We start from the raw sequence: 17,037 nt of genomic DNA, 5'->3' as shown, positions 1-17,037 counted from the left end.
TTCTGGAAAGGCTTTCAGTAAGCAACCTAGCTTCCAAATTTTGAATGCTAAATACTGTTACTCAATAAAAGAAACCAGGATTCCTTGGAGAAACAGCAGATTCCAGACCTGGGGCAGGAAATATATAGGTCATTGATACATCTCATCATATCAGAAAGCAGAAAAGTCCTTAAAGGTTTCTGAGATCATGTCAAAAGGCCTCAGCTGCCAAATTGAAGAGAGCGCCACTGGACAAGATAGGCCACCAATAAGAATAGTAACTGCAATGAATTGAAACATATCAAATATATCTTTAGATTCATATGCCCTTAAACAAACAAACAAACAAACAAAATCCCTTATTGGTTAAATTAGGTAGATACTAGAGATGCAATCTATATTTTTTAAGCTGGTAAATAAAGGGAAAGAATCAAGCACTTATCCCCTGCCTTCCCTGTACAAACTGTACTGTAGGGTAATCAAATAGTTAACGATGAGGAAGTTTTCCTTTTATAAAAGCATTTTAGGTAAAAAGTGAAGCAAGAATGATGGAAATAAAATATCAGCATTTCATAAACCCTAATGAATGGAGTAATGAATGGATCTAAGCAATGATCATTGATGCTTGTTAACAGCACAAAGAGAGAAACAACCAGATGCTTGTGCCTCTTATTGGAAATGCACATCCCTATAAACTACTCTTTCTGAAAAAGTTCAAACCTGAATCTGATTAAGCCTCTGCACTCAGTTACCAATTTATAGAAAAAAACTGGGACCAAATAACATGTTAAATGAATCATGGGGCTGCAATCAGCAAATTCTAGACTGTGGGAAACTATAAGACAAATGAAATTGCAAGGAAAAAAATGTTTAATTACAAAGAAAAATTAGAAAGGGGGGGCAGAATCTATATATTAAAAGAGACTTAAGAGACATGCCAACCAATTATAATGGATGGAATTTATTTGGGCCCTAGTTCAAACAAACTAGAAAGAAAGAGAGAGGTGGAGGGAGAGAGAGGGAGAGAAAAAAATATGAATATGGAGGAAACGTGAACCTTAATTAGATATTTAATTATATTAAGGGATTATTTTTAACATTTTTAGGTAGAATAATGAGACTATGGTTATGTTTCTTTAAAAGAATTCTTATCTTTTAATGATACATACTGAAATATTTATAGAATGAAATGATACCATGTCTGCAGTTTGCTTCATGAGGAGAGAATGGGAGAGTGCAGATGGAGCAAGACTGATCATTGTTGAAACTGGAAGATGGGTGCATGGGTTTGTTATACTCTTCCCCCTACTTTTATTTATATTTGAAATTTCCATGATGAGAACTTATTTTTAAAAGCAGGTCTTGGCTCATTACTTTTTTCACCTTTGTAATTCTTTCCTTCCATATTTTGGGAATTGACTCATCTGTGTGACCACATGGAACTTAGCACATACACAATTTTCAGCTCCCTACAAAAACCCATTAATTTCCAGAGCTGATTTATTTTACATTTAAAAGTTGTACTGCTCTTGTTGGTTCCTGGGAAGGCTAAGAAGTGCTGCCTGCTTGCTCTTCAGGCTCTGGGATCTCCAGCTATGGGGAAAACCCTCAAGATGCCCCCAAAGCCTTTGAGGACTGCATGCAAAAAGTCAAGGGGCACATTCCAGCCCACCTCCATGGATCCACCTGCATTTACCTGGGGGCCACAGCTGGGATGCGCTTGCTGAGGTAAGGGCTGGAATGGCACACAGGAGCCCTTTGGACCAAAATAACCAGGAATGTGTTGAATTCTTTCCAAGAATGTAACTCTATTTCTGGGAATAAATCCAGAAGAAAGAAGCCCATATTCTGCCATAAATTTAGGCTTTAAAAGTTGGGAAACTTTTAGTCTTTATCTTAATACTCAGAAAGAAACAGTTCTATATTTGATTCCCTTCCCCATGGTGATTTTACTGAGAGCTCTGAAAATAAAAAAGTGACATGAAATCTAATCATGGGATGTACCTCTAGTTTTCTAGAAAAGTAGAAACTGTTTTTGACTCCTGGTATTTTAACACCTGTGGACAACCGGCTCCACTAAATGCAACCCACTATACTACTAAGCTGTGTAGCTTCTACCCATGTACAAAATGCCACTGAGATCTGCTTTCAAATAATGGGATTTCTTCTCCTCACCCCAAAGCCTTTGGCGTTACATAAAAACAAACATCTCATTTCATTCAATTAAGCAGTTCCTTCTAAATTTTAGCCATGACTTTTAGCCCAGTTGCATTGTTTTTGAATGTCCTTTCTCTTCATTTTTTTTCTCCATGATAATATTTCCTTGACCTTGAAATAAAAGAAAAATAGTTTTTAAAAAAACCCCATCAAACTTAAATCTACCTAAATTAAAGGGTAGATGCTGCCCTAAACTTTGATAATAAGGCTTTCTCCCCAAAAGATGACACTCATTCTTCTTCAAAGCCACTTTGTCTGTGATCCCAGGAATGTAAAATTACATGTATTTTCTTCACGTGGGTATGAAGAAAATACAAAGGAACAACAGAGTCACTTTAAGATGATCATCAAAAAAAATCATGAAGCACTCTCAGTTGGACTGAGCCCTTTCCTTGTAGTTTTCCTCTCCTTTTTTCTATTCCTATGTGCTGGTTGACCAAGTAGAATGTGGAAAGAAGTCAGATTTCTTTGCTTACTCTTGGAATCTGCAGTGTGTTTTCAAAATTATTGTGTTTACCTGAAATAGAAATGTCATAGAAATTCCCTTCTTCTGCCTTTTCTTTCTTATGGAAACAAAGAACCCAACTTTTTCTTGGTTGCTTTTTTCTCCCAGTCCTCTCGGTGAGAAATCATTCAAAGGCTCTGTAATTTATAGCCCATGACAAAAACCATGGAATACAAAAGTTTGCCAGTTGGGGAAAAAGTGAATGTCGCATTTGAATAAATTAAATACTAATGCCTCCTTGTGAAACTTTCTGATGGTGATCCATTTCTTCTGAGGAACTAGTTGATATTTTAATTGCTAGAAAAGTCAAATATAGAAAAAACAATAATTTGAGAATCTCTGGGATGGGAATTAATAAAACTAGGAAAATTCTTAATTATTTTCCAAGCGGTGATAATTTGCTGCTGAACTGGAATGGACTTCTGCTTGTAGCATTTCTCTTTCTTCTTCTTCAGCCAAGAGTGAGCCAGTGCCCCTGGCTTTCTTAACCCACTGATGAAAGGGAAAAGAGTCTCCCAAGTGAGCTTTCTTTCATAAAATGGCAGCAGATGAATGATATTATTACTCTACATCATGGGTAACATGAACGCTATGTTACCACTCCTCCATGGGTCAGCACACTAACGAATTTCAATTCAATGACAGCCATGATGGCCATCATATCCCCTCACGATGAAGCCCTCCCAAAGAGCAAAGCTGGGACAGCTGAAAACTCAACCCTCTTCCTTTCCCCCTCCCTCCTAAGCTCCCCTTCCTTCTGGCCTGATGAGGGCTTCTTTATATGGTGCCCCAAGAGATTACTTATGCCACTCCTATGCCTTCACCGATCGCCTTTCCTTTGCTGATCTGAGACAGAGCAATGGTGACTGAGTAGGAGGCTCTTTTCATTAGCTGGTTGCTAGAGAGAGGGATAGGAACAGGTAGGGGAGGAGAGAACAAGCGGTATTTTTACTGGTAGCTATTTTCCTGCTTGGCAGTTTGATAGGTAACAAGTGCATCCTGCCTTGCCTGGGAGGCTTCAACTTGTACAGGGGGTTGCCATGTCTTATATACATCTGGAAAACTGTCCCTGCCTGAAGGGGATGGGGGGGTTATTTTAAGATTGTTGTCTGGGCACTCAGCCTTTTGTGTTCTGTGCCTTGCATAGGTTGCAAAACGAAACAGCAGCTAATGAAGTCCTTGCGAGCATCCAAAACTACTTCGAGTCTCAGCCCTTTGATTTTAGGGATGCTCAAATCATTTCTGGGCAAGAGGAAGGGATTTATGGATGGATTACAGCCAACTATTTAATGGGAAATTTCCTGGAGGTGTGTGAAAACAAATGCATGGTTTTTAATCTTGCTGTTTATCCTGTCCCCTGTCGTTGGTAACTTAAGCAGAGGTACATGCCAACAGGGCCATCTGTCCTGCATTGTTCCTATCATGTAATGAATTAGGGAAACATCTATGATACAACAGCTAAGAAAAGACACGTATAGCTAGGACAAAGCCGTGGATCCTAAACAGGACCAAATGCATGGGGGAGGGGGAATATCATCATTTTACTAGCTAATAAGAAATTAGAGGCAGGGGAGGATCTAAATCTAGCAGTGGGCTATGAGTCTTTTGAAGGACACCTGGAAAATGACCCTTCCAAGAAGTCCCATAGCCATCTGGAATTTACAGAGCCCTCAGGCAGCTTTCTTCCCAACTCATTCTGTGTCCTCAGGTCTCCTCACATTCCAGTCTCCATACTCCCTGCTCCTTTGGTGCAGAGGACACCATACTATGTTCAGCCTAAGACCTATTTTCTTCCCCCTTGAATATATTTTTAATTAAATTAAATTAATTTAGTTAATATTTTGGAAAATTCACATAAAAATCCACATTTCTGCCCCCTTCACTCCGCAAAAGTTGGAGGAGCTGGTCACAGCAGACTCACATTCCTGCATGGCAACAACCAACTGGAACAGAGTATAGCTCATGCATTCCCCAGTTTGCCCCAGGCCCCACCATTCCCTACAGTCTACACCTCATTCCCTATTGTCTACTCACTCATTTATGTTGCCTGTACAGTCCCTGTAAGCATTTGAGTTCACCACCCCTGAAATAAAGGCGAGATCTGGCCCTGAATGCTTCCCATGTCATACTTCTTAGCAATAAGAGATGGGTCTTGGGTGAAAAACCCTAGCCAATCAGAGATGGTACCTTTGGTCTTTTTTCTTGTTTCTTTTTTCCACTGTGTAGAAGAGCCTGTGGCATATGTGGGTGCATCCGAATGGAAAGGAGACCACAGGTGCCCTGGATTTAGGCGGTGCCTCCACCCAAATATCGTTCGGGGTGGAAGAGAAGAACGTGGGGCTGAACACCAGCGACATCGTGAAGGTGTCCCTGTATGGCTATGAGTACACACTCTACACACATAGCTTCCAGTGTTATGGCCGGAATGAGGCTGAGAAGAGGTTTCTGGCAATTCTCCTTCAGGTACCTGAGCCAGGGGGCAACGGGTATTCCCTCGGGGGTCTTAGCTGAGAGGAAGATGCCTTGCCTTCTGGGGTCTGTCCTTTCCACTCCAATTAGAAGGTGGATGGAAACAGCAGCATTTTCCTGTGTACTTGTGGGCGTCCAAGCTCTCTCTCTCTCTGATGTGTTGACCATTTCCAGTGTATTTGAGTCAGAAGTCCAGGGAAATTCCAGAGCTCCAGATGTTTTATAAATGATTCAGGACTTGGGATCCCTTTATGGACACAAGCTGTTTTAAACCAGTAGCTAAATAAACCTGAGAATGTTGAGACTCCCCTGAGTGCAGACAAAATAATAAAAGTGGTCACATGGGAAATGCTTGCTGACAGGGGAGAGGGCAGAGCCCTCCCCAGGCTCAGGCTTCTTTTACATGAGCCTATATTAGGCAGATTTCATGCCCTTTATATGGTGGGATCTTAGAGCAGCCGAATTCCATCACATCAGTCAGTAATTCATATGGTAAATGATGAATTAGGCACAGATGGCTACTTCAGGCATCAGCTAGAAGGCTGTCACTAATATGAACTTGACATTAGTACTGTATGTGTCAGCAAGGGCGCTAGCACCATGGATGCGACCCGAGATCCCAAACTCCAGTGCTAAGGGGACATCAATCTCAGCCATGGCTGAGAAGGGAAGATGAAGACGAAGGGAAAACGAAGGGAAGGAGGCTTGATCACCTAGAGGGGCATGGGGCCAACCGGAGGCCACAGATCCTGGCTTCTGATGGGGCCCAGGGGCAGGAGACAAGAGCTGGGTCAGCCTATGAACATAGTGGACACAGCATCAGTAGCTTAACCCCCACCACTGCAACCTACTTTGGTCATTGAAGAAGGAAGCAGTATTCCCCAGCCATTAGCCTGTAGAAAATTGGGTTGGTTTACAAAAGTGTCATCAGCAGAACTCACATCTTCAGACCCCTGTATTTACTGAGTAGTCATGCAGGGTAGGTGGTGAGAATTCACCCTCCAGGTCTGGCCCTCTTCCCAAAACTCTTTCAGCCTCACAGGAAAGGCTGGAGCCCCAGTACACATGCATGCCACATGTATTGTTGGGAGAGCCTGAGCACTCCTGGGAAGGACAGAGCGGAGACCCTGCAGGCAGCCCTGAGCTACACTTCCATGGCTCAGGAGACTCAGTGCCCACCCCAGACTCTCATCCACCCTACACTCAGCCAAACCAAGCCCCACACAGAGCTTAACCAACCCTCGTTAACTGGGGCTCCTCTTTTCTCTCTCTCCTTTTATTTTTAGCAATACTTATTGCCCCTTTCTCCAGCTCTGGCCCTGGCGGGGGTGGAGGGTGGAGCAGGGGCTCCTCTGAACTTTAGACAGGAAAAGGGAAGCAGGTGAAATCACCCTTTTTCCAGGATGAGTGGAGGTTTGAGAAGCTAACCTCTTAAATTTGACTGGCCCTGAGGAAAAGTGTGTGTGTGTGTGTTTATGCACACACTCCTACAATGTTTATTAAAGAATGTCTATGTACCCAACAGTCTACAGTAGAGAAGTGAATACTCCACCTGGGTGAGGTCTCATTTGGGTTTGAGAATGCAGGTCTCAAGGTGTGAGCCCAGGACTGGGGGCAGAGGTGGGAGACCCCAGCCCCTCACTATAGATAGTCAGGTCACAGGGACAGGGTGTGTCTCCAACTTGCCTGATAACATCTGGATGCCTGAGAGGGTGGCTCTGCCCTCTAAGCCTTCTGACTCAGGTGAGGGGAAGGATCCAGGTGTGATGAGGATCACCCACAAATGCATGTCCCGACTTGCCTGACCAATACTTTCATGTCCCAAAGATGTGTTGCCAAGCCCCAACTTAGAAGGTACTCAAAGATTACTGCATCATGAACTGGCTGAGTAAATGCCACCAGTCCAGGACTCATTTCCCGGTCTGTAATATAAGGGGCTGTAGCCCCTTATAAGTGTGGTGAGAGTGACACCTAGATATACACTTTGCAAATTATTTTCTTAATAAGGAGTCTCCAGTCACCCCAGGGCTCAAGTCTCACTCTGAGAGCATGTTAGACGTTAGGGACATGAATTCACTTTCTCTTCCTCTTTAAGTAAGACTTAAGTATTTATTTATTTTTGGCTGCATTGAGTCTTCATTGCTGCCCACAGGCTTTCTCTAGTTGTGGCGAGTGGGGGCAACTCTTCGTTATGGTGCGCGGGCTTCTCACTGAGGTGGCCTCTCTTTGTTGCGGAGCATGGGCTCTAGGCATGCAGGCTTCTGTAGTTGTGGCACGAGGGCTCAGTAGTTGTGGCTCACGGGCTCTAGAGCTCAGGCTCAGTAGTTGTGCCTCATGGGCTTAGTTGCTCTGCGGCATGTGGGATCTTCCCGGACCAGGGCTTGAACCCGTGTCCCCTGCATTGGCAGGTGGATTCTTAACCACTGCGCCACCAGGGAAGTCCTCTTCTGTTTTTAAAGTAACACATGTTCAGTGAAAAAAAATTTAGAAAATACAGACATAAAAAATATAAATAATAAACAAACAAAACCTGGAATTAGCCACCATCAACACAGTGTTGCATTTTCTTCCAGATTTTTTTTTCATGCAGGAATATGTGTAGTATTTACAAATTTGGCTTCATATGGTTTATATATAATTTTATATCCAGCTTTTTTTTAACCTAACAATATATTGTGAGCAGTTTCCTGTGTTGTTAAACATCTTTTGAAATTATTACTTTTATAGGTGCATAATATTCCAAATATCATTATTTAAAAAGAAAAACTATATTGGTCATTTTATTATAAAAGAAAGTACATGACCCTTTCATGCCAGTGCCCTGCAAACACTAAATTCAGGGAAGATTTATTGAATGTTGAGGGCCTAAGCAACTTGGCACACTGGCAAATTATATTTAAGGAATGCCATAACAAATAATTCACACTCCAAAGAGAGAAGTGAAATAATCTTTACTGAGCTTCTTCTGCCAGAAATAATTTATATTATCTTGCTTCTTCTCCAAGCCAAGCCAGAAATGATTTAATTATTTAAAAAGTATAAGGCAGATTTGGAGGGAGAAACTAAATAATCAGTTGGTTGATTTGATTTTTTTCTTTCAACAAATATTTCAGCCATAGGGTGACCATGGCATGATACATTACAAATTAGACATAACACCTTTTGAACACCATAGATTTTTTCACACCACTGAGGCAGAAGGGGGCCTGTTTGCTGCCTCCACAGAGTCATATGAAGATCTTTCTGCAGAACACTCATGTCAGTTATACTGGATGAGTGTTGGACTTCTGTAGGATTCTGTGTAGAATCCTACCACTGCCTTTTGTTAAATGATTACATTATTTTGATGTGTACCTCAGTTTCCTCAGCAGTAAAATGAAAGAGTTGGGCTAAGTGTTTTCTGGGTAAAGATTTTACAGTAGGGGGTAAAATAGGCCTTGGTAGCTTTGAAATTAGAGTTTGAATCCAATTTCTTGGAAAAGAGAGTCCATAAATAGAACCAAACACATTTTGGAATTCAGCATTTGATAAAGGGAACATTTTTTTTTTAAAGGGAACATTTTTGACCATGGATAAAAATTGGATAATCATCTGGAAAAAGTAAAATCAAATCCCAATCTTAATACCAAATTAATTACAAATAGATCGAAGATTTCTATGTAACAGGATATTTATTACAGCATTGTTTTGTAATGGCAAATGATTGGAAACTACCTAAATTTTCCTCTAGAGGGGACTCCCTAAATAAATTATAGTTTATTTGTACAGTGGAGTGCTATGCAGCTTCTAAAAAGCCACTCTTACACTTACAATGAAAGGAAAATCTCAAAAATATATTTTTAAGTAAGAAAAGCAAGGGGCAGAACAGTGTGTATACAGTACTACCATTTATGATTTAAAAATTTTAGGGACTTCCCTGGTGGTGCAGTGGTTAAGAATCCGCCTGCCAATACAGGGGACATGGGTTCGAGCCCTGGTCCGGGAAGATCCCACATGCCGCGGAGCAACTAAGCCCATGAGGCACAACTACTGAGCCTGAGCTCTAGAGCCTGCGAGCCACAACTACTGAGCCCTCGTGCCACAACTACTGAAGCCCGCGTGCCTAGAGCCCGTGCTCAGCAACAAGAGTGAAGTCACCGCAATGAGAAGCCCACGCACCACAACGAAGAGTAGCCCCCGCTCGCCACAACTAGAGAAACTCTGCACACAGCAACGAAGACCCAATGCAGCCAAAAATAAATAAATAACTTTACTAAAAACAAAAAATTTTTTTTTAATTTTTAAATTTTGAAAAGAAAGAGAAGGGAAAAGAAAATATATTTGCACATGCATATAAGAAGTATACACAGAATCTCTGGTAGAATACACAAAACTGGCAATAGTGGTTACTTCCAGGGAGGGAATCTGGGTGGGGAAAGTGGGTGGGAGGGCGCCTTAATTTTCATAATATATTTATTTGTACCTTTTGAATTATTTTTTTAGGTGGATAGATAACATTCTCTTCAAAATGGTCAATGAATCTAAACATATCTTGTTTTCTCATCAAAATGGAGTTCATAAAACCTGCTTCACAGGGCTGTGGTAAGGGCTGGAGCAGACAGTATAAGCAAGAGCCTAGTGTTGTGCCTGGTGCACGGTGACCATCCCCCCACCCCAACTTGAGTTATCTAGACAACCTGGGAGTTCCCTTCTACACTGACGCAGAATGGCCTTTTTTCCGTTTCTCTCTTGGCATTGGCGGGGGACAACAGTAAGGATTTGCACTGAGGATTTGTACTTGGGCCTCCACAAAACAGTGATATCTAACACCTCACTCTTGTACCTACAGAATTATACCACTGAAACCACATTTGCCAACCCCTGTTACCCTCGGAATTACAAAACTGCCTTCACTGAGGCACATGTGTTTGGCAGCCTGTGTACAGAGGACCTGAGACCTGAAAGTTATGATCCCAACAACAACATCACTTTTGAAGGAACCGGGGACCCATCACTGTGTAGGGAAAAGGTGGCTTCCCTATTTAACTTCAGTGCTTGCCATGACCAAGAAGCCTGTTCCTTCAATGGGGTATATCAGCCAAAAGTTAAAGGGTCATTTGTGGTAAGGGCAAAACTATGGAAAGATTCCTTTTTTTCCCCATTGAATATTTCTTTCTCACCTTTCTGTTTTTCCTCTGCTAGCTGTTTCCCACTTTCTTATTCAGTACCCTGAAACCTCCATATTATATCCCATTCTGAGAACCGATTTCCTTCTGCACGACTTCCTTACAGGCTTTTGCAGGATTCTACTACACAGCCAGTGCTTTCAACCTTTCGGGTAGCTTTTCCCTGCACACCTTCAACTCAAGCACCTGGAATTTCTGCTCACAGAATTGGGGTAAGGTCAGTATTTAAAGAGAAAGGATCCATATTGGTACGAAACAGTAGAGCAGAGTAGATTCCATTTGTGTGCATGTGTGTGTATATTCTGAATTTGACTTTTATGCTGTCCTCCTTTCACCATATCCATAAGACGGGGGTAGTAAGGGACCCCACCTCATAGCTGCGTTGTGGATTAATGTTCTAACCATGGGCACAATGATTATAACAGTGTTTGGCATGTCATAAGCACTCTACAAACTTAGATTGTTCTTCTGTGATGTTGTATAGGGATTTTTTTTTTTTGGAAATATAGGAGATATGGTGTATATGTACAATGGAATATCACTCAGCCATAAAGAAGAATGAAATTTTGCCATTTGCAACATGAGTGGACCTGGAGGGTATTATGCTTAGTGAAATAAGTCAGATGGAGGAAGACAAATACTGTATGTTATCACGTACATGTGGAATCTCAAAAATAAAACAAATGAACATAAAACAGGGATATTTTTATCATTGTATTATTTTATAGTAATTTTAATTATTAAATTCTGGGTGATAAGATTCTTTAAAATATGACGGCTGACCTAAGCTGTTCTGAAATGTGGTTTTCTTTAATTTTTTTAATTTATTTATTTTATTTTTGGCTGCATTGGGTCTTCATTGCTGCGTGCCGGCTTTCTCTAGTTGCGGTGAGTGGAGGCTACTCTTCGTTGCGGTGTGCAGGCTTCTCATTGCGGTGGCTTCTCTTGTTGCGGAGCATGGGCTCTAGGCGCGTGGGCTTCAGTAATTGTGGCACACGGACTCAGTAGTTGTGGCTCATGGGCTCTAGAGTGCAGGCTCAATAGTTGTGGCACACGGGCTTAGTTGCTCCGCGACATGTGGGATCTTCCCGGACCAGGGCTCGAACCCGTGTCCCCTGCATTGGCAGGCGGATTCTTAACCACTGCGCCACCAGGGAAGTCCCTGAAAAGTGTATTTTAAAACCTGCCTCCAGGGCTTCCCTGGTTCCCTGGTGGCACAGTGGCTGAGAGTCCGCCTGCCAATGCAGGAGACACAGGTTCGATCCCTGGTCCGGGAGGATCCCACATGCCGCGGAGCGGCTGGGCCCGTGCACCGCAACTGCTGAGCCTGTGCCCTAGAGCCTTCGAGCCACAGCTACTGAGGCCCGCGCGCCTGGAGCCCGTGCTCCGCAACAACAGAAGCCACCGCAATGAGAACCCGCGCACAGCAACGAAGACCCAACGCAGCCATAAATAAATAAATAAATAAATTTATTTAAAAAAAAAAAAGAAATGTATAAAACCTGCCTCCTCCCTGTTTTGAACCTGCCTTCAGCTCCCACTGCTGCTCCCCCGGTTTGATGAGGAGTACGCTCGCTCCTACTGCTTCTCAGCCCACTATATCTACCACTTGCTTGTAAACGGATACAAATTCACCGAGAAGACCTGGCCCCAAATACATTTTAAAAAAGAGGTAAGTCAAAGCACAAACTGTTTCCTCCTCTTTCTCTCAAAACAGATGTTTGTATGTGTGTGAATGAAATGTAGAAGGTAAGCGGGACTTGGGGATTTAACTTGCTAAATGGAGCCAATGAGACTTGATCCCTGGTGAGCTTATGAGAAGAGATGATTCTAGGGGAATTCAGAGGAAGTGGTCATCAGAAACCTTCCACATGAGTTAAGGATTCAATGCCAAGCACCGTGGCCTCTGAGCTCCGTGGCGGCAGCACTTGTTTTATCATCCTCATACTCCTAGCATTCAGCACAGGGCTGAGAACATGGAAGGTGCTTAGTAAATGTTGTTGAGTGAATACATAAATATGTTAAGGAACAGAGACTTTTCATCCTGACAAGAAGCTTCAAATGTAACAATTTTGTTAAGAGAATAGTAACTAATTGCTCTCCATTTTACACAAATGTCAGAGTGAGATCTATGCTTCAGAGAATAGGGATTAAATAAGCAGCATTAAATAAGAATTTGATCTTAGAATGAGTCTGAGGTCACTGTATTCACTCTTAAGTGTCCAGAATGGTCCAATGCTGGAATGACAGCTCTTACCAAGTGACTATTTGGTGAGGGGCCTCTGTACCTTGCTTTCAGGACTCAGCCTTGCTGATATTTTCATCCAGCACTCTGTTCCCCAGATTCTGGGAGGGTTTTCTCATTTCAGGAATAGCAGATGTAAAGCCTGAAGTATGTCTGGAGTCAGTCTGTTCGATGTTAGCTTCGGCAATAATTAGATTAAAGCAAGCAATATCCAGCATTAGGCCTGTGACTGTTTACTTTTACACAGATAAAACTGAGTCATCTATAAAAATTAAGGATGTCTGGAGATGTTTAAGGACTGTTGGTGGCATGTACTCTCCAAGCTTTGTTTCTAATTAATCTAATTACCAGGAAAGTACATTATGAGAATGGGGAATGATTTTCCATTAAATACCAATTTGGGGGGATACGGAATTCTAGGTTTCCAGTTCCTTTCCTTTATTTATAAAGAATTTAATACTCAGTCAAATTAGTATTCAAATGTGAGGGTATAAAAAGACTTCAGAAGATTTGCCATGCAAAGATTTACATCCAAAATATTTTTGGAGGAAGTGATCAAATAAGAGAAATAAATCCAGATGTATAAAAATATAGGAAGTAAGAATAAATGATGTTGTGGCTTAAAATTTATATTAAAAAAGAAAAAAGAAAACTAACACGAAAGAAAAGTAAAAGAGAAGAATCCATTTATAACAACCCAGAATTCTAGTATAGCTAATATCCAATGTGATGGGGGTATGGTTGAGGGTCATAGGATACAGGGACATAAGAGTGGCCTAAAACGCTCATCTTGTAAAGTGGAACATATTTATATCATTTTTAAGGCAATAAAGGAAAAAAATAAACATAGGGAAATAGCACTTATTGAAAATTTAAAACTAAGGTATTAGAAAGCAGTCCAAATATATCAATAATCACAATAATCATAAATGGACTAAACCTACCAGTTAAAAGGCACTGTCAGATTGGATTTTTTAAAATGAAGTATATGTTGTTTGTAAGAGAAACAGTCTTTAAGGACATGGAACGTTTTTTGGGTTTTCTTTAAATTTTATTGAAGTATATAGTTGATTTACAATGTTGTGTTAATTTCTGCTGTACAGTAAAATGATTGTTATACATATATATATCCTCTTTCGTATTTGTTTCCATTATGGTTTATCACAGGATATTGAATATAGTTCCCTGTGCTATACAGTAGGACCTTGTTGTTCATCCATCCTATATATAATAGTTTTCATCTGCTAATCCCAAACTCCCAATCCATCCCTCCCCCACCTCCCTCCCCCTTGGCAACCACAAATCTCTTCTCTATGTCTGTGAGTCTGTTTCTGTTTTGTTCATTTGCAAAGGACATGCAAAGTTTGAAAGTTAAAAAAAATTTTTTTAACTATCAGGCAAATACTACCCAAAAGAAAATTGGTGTAGCTTTTCAATATCTGACAAAATAGTCTAAGATAAAGAGCATCATTTGAGATAGAGAGGATAGAAGATTGCAAATTTGAAACATTTATACATCTAATAAAATAGCCGAAAAACATGTAAACAAAAATTGATGGAACTACCAGATGAAACTGACGAAGTCTGCTTCCCACTTAAACTGACCTTCTTTTCTTTTTTTTTTTTTGTTTTTTTGTTTTTTTGTTTTTTTGATATTTATTTGGCTGCACCAGGTCTTAATTGCGGCATGCGGGACCTTCATTGCTGTGTGCGGGATCTTTAGTTGCGACATGCGGGATGTTTTTTTTAGTTGCGGCATGCAGGATATAGTCCCCTGACCAGGGATTGAACCCGGGCCGCCTGCATTCAGAGTGTGGAGCCTTAATCGCTGGACCACCAGGGAAGTCCCCTGACCATCTTTTCTTAGAAACTGGTCCTGGGTTCAGTAAAACATGCATCACCCTCTTTCTTTAGCTATAGACACTTCTGTACCCGATGACAGAAAAACTTTCACTGTTATTAACTGTGCCCTCTTCACGCTTGGCTGCGACGAGGCTGTGAGGATTAGTTCTTCTGGCTGTTTCCTCTGCAGTGTGGGAGATTGGGCCCTCGAGCCTTTGCGGTCACAGTGATCTGGGTTCTAGCCCAGTCTCTGCAGTGTCTGAAATTAGGCAAGTCCTTTGACCTCCTTAGGCCACAGTTTCCTGGGGGTGTCTCAGGAGGGTGACCATGGTGTGCCCTGGGGATGTAATCCGTGCCTCAAGCCCAGCCCTGAGAACTGAGCCGTCTCCTCTACTCCACAGGTGGGGAACAGCAGCATAGCCTGGTCTCTCGGCTACATGCTCAGCCTGACCAACCAGATCCCAGCCGAAAGCCCCCTGATTCGCCTGCCCATCAAGCCGTCTGCCTTTATGGGCACCCTCGCCTTCTTCGCAGCAGTGGCCTTGCTGTGTCTGACATATCTTGTGTACCTGTGTGTGTCGTCCAGGAATCAGAGGCGCTCCCAGCATGCCTTGGACAACACAGTGGACTCTGAGTGAGCCTCACAATGTGGCTCCTGGAGCCTGAGGGCTGCCCATAACCAGCCTGGGGGGCACCAAACAATGCAAGCAAAATGTCCATCTTCAGGAAACACAGCTGAAGTCCAATGCCTGTGTGCCTCTCAGATACTGATTTATGCCAAAGCACCTCTTGGGGAGTCTCTCAACTGTTCTGTGTACATTGCTCCGCCAGAGACCCCACCACCCACTAGCTGACCTATTGGGGAACAGAGGAGAGACAGGCCATCAAGGTCAGGCTCTTTCATCCAAGTGCCCCAGAGGAAGAGTAAGTTGAGAATATGACAGTTTAATGTTAAAGAATATGCCAGTTTAACGTTGAAGAATTGACCTCAGGGCTCAGTTTGCATTTTCCCTCCTTCAAAAATGCCATATTCCTCCCAGCGGGTTTGGAAGCTGGCAGGTGTCTAGTAAGCATCTGGCCCCGTCAGATATCTCATTTTATGGCTTCCTCTCATTGGTCCTTAACTAAGACTTTCCTTAACAACCCCCAAAACTTGAGCTCCCTCAGACTGGGAGAACACTGTATCTGGGGGAAAAGCCTCCTTTACCCCAAGGACAGTGGCCCCAGCCAAGCTTCTGTCATGTAGGCAGAACCTGAAGGACAGAGACACGCAGAATGTCTACCAGAAAACTACAGGCCGTTCCTGAAGTGGGATTCCCTCTCAGGGCTCTGGTCGTTAGATCGCCACCTGTGTGTGTATCATCCTCCTTGCCTCCCCTTCCCACTGCTGTGTCCCCCTGTAAAACGTTTATTCCTAGCAAGGCTATCATGTTCCAGATCATTCTGCCTTTGCTAGGCTTTTGCTTACGGTTGGCTTTCCATCGTTAGCACCATATGCATTTCACCCACCATTCCGACAGGTACACCTGATGCTGTCACAAGACATCCTCTTCTATGATTTGCTTACCAATTATCAGTACTTTCCTAGATGGTAGGCCTCTGCATAGTAGCCACAGTTCTTGACTTTGGGAAAAGAAAAGGAAGCTGCGGGGACATTTAACTCCAAAGTGGGATGGGAAAGAACTCTAGCAAGTCCAATGGCTACAAATGAAAAATAAACATTCTTTCAGATTATAGTTTGTTCGCTGAATACAGAATAAATGACTCTTATTTTATTGTGACTTGCAGTATGTGTGTTTGTTACCTTGCATATGGTACTCTTTCTCCTAAGGACCCAAGGTGGCATTTATGAAAGGAAGCTTTAAAAACTAAAAAAATTTTCTTAAGGAAACGTTCCTAGTGCATTAAGAAAGTCATGCATTAATATCACCTTTATTCCAGAGAGTTCAAAGTGCTTCACTTTAATAAATCTTTGTTTCCTTAAGATAACTGAGTCAAACATTTCTTTACTTTTTTTGACATTGCAAAGCTTCTGTGAGGCTACAACCTGCCACTCAGATCTTGATTCCCACCCAGAATGGCTGCTCCCATCCCAAACTGCACCTTTGTTCACACAGTTCTTCCTACCTAGACTGTGGGTCATCCTCCCACCCATCCAAATAATCATATTTCTAAAGGCCCAATCCTAGCTCTACTTCTTCCACAAAGCATTCCTTGCACACAAATGTGCACGCACGCACACACACACACACACAATGATCTATCTCTTGGACTACTTTTAAAAAACTAACTACATAAATTCTTATATTGTTGCTTATCTTTGTGTGTGCATATGGCTTATTCTACAATACACAGTAGGCTACATAAGGGCAATTCATCACTCACACATTCATTCAACAGATATTTAAGAAATACCTACTATGGGCCTGACACCTTGCCAAGTGTGATCTTAGATTTGGATAAGTGCTATGACTGTATTATATACTCAACATATTTGTTGATTGATGGTTCCATAAATGACTGAGGGGTGGGCAATAAGCTCTAGAGATATCAGATAAAATAGCATCCAAGTCACCAAGAGTTTGCAAATAAAAAGATATGTCTGTGCAGGAAAG

At 42.0% G+C, this 17,037-nt stretch overlaps 1 protein-coding gene across 1 annotated transcript in view; it reads left to right on the top strand.

Annotated features, from left to right (window-relative positions):
* ENTPD3 (ectonucleoside triphosphate diphosphohydrolase 3) overlaps positions 1-16,178 on the top strand; it is a 34,123-nt gene extending 17,945 nt beyond the window's left edge. Inside the window, exons 5-11 of the mRNA XM_061195284.1 lie at positions 1,557-1,707; positions 3,849-4,008; positions 4,928-5,164; positions 9,999-10,271; positions 10,442-10,552; positions 11,870-12,007; positions 14,824-16,178. Of these exons, the coding sequence (XP_061051267.1) occupies positions 1,557-1,707; positions 3,849-4,008; positions 4,928-5,164; positions 9,999-10,271; positions 10,442-10,552; positions 11,870-12,007; positions 14,824-15,060 (1,307 nt within the window). The 3' untranslated portion in view covers positions 15,061-16,178. The remainder of the gene's footprint in view (positions 1-1,556; positions 1,708-3,848; positions 4,009-4,927; positions 5,165-9,998; positions 10,272-10,441; positions 10,553-11,869; positions 12,008-14,823) is intronic.
* Positions 16,179-17,037: the final 859 nt, after the last annotated feature.

This window comes from Eubalaena glacialis, chromosome 7, assembly GCF_028564815.1.
Source record: "Eubalaena glacialis isolate mEubGla1 chromosome 7, mEubGla1.1.hap2.+ XY, whole genome shotgun sequence".
NCBI lineage: Eukaryota > Metazoa > Chordata > Mammalia > Artiodactyla > Balaenidae > Eubalaena > Eubalaena glacialis.
Note: the sequence above shows the minus strand (reverse complement) of the source record. Positions and strands in the feature narration are given on the sequence as shown.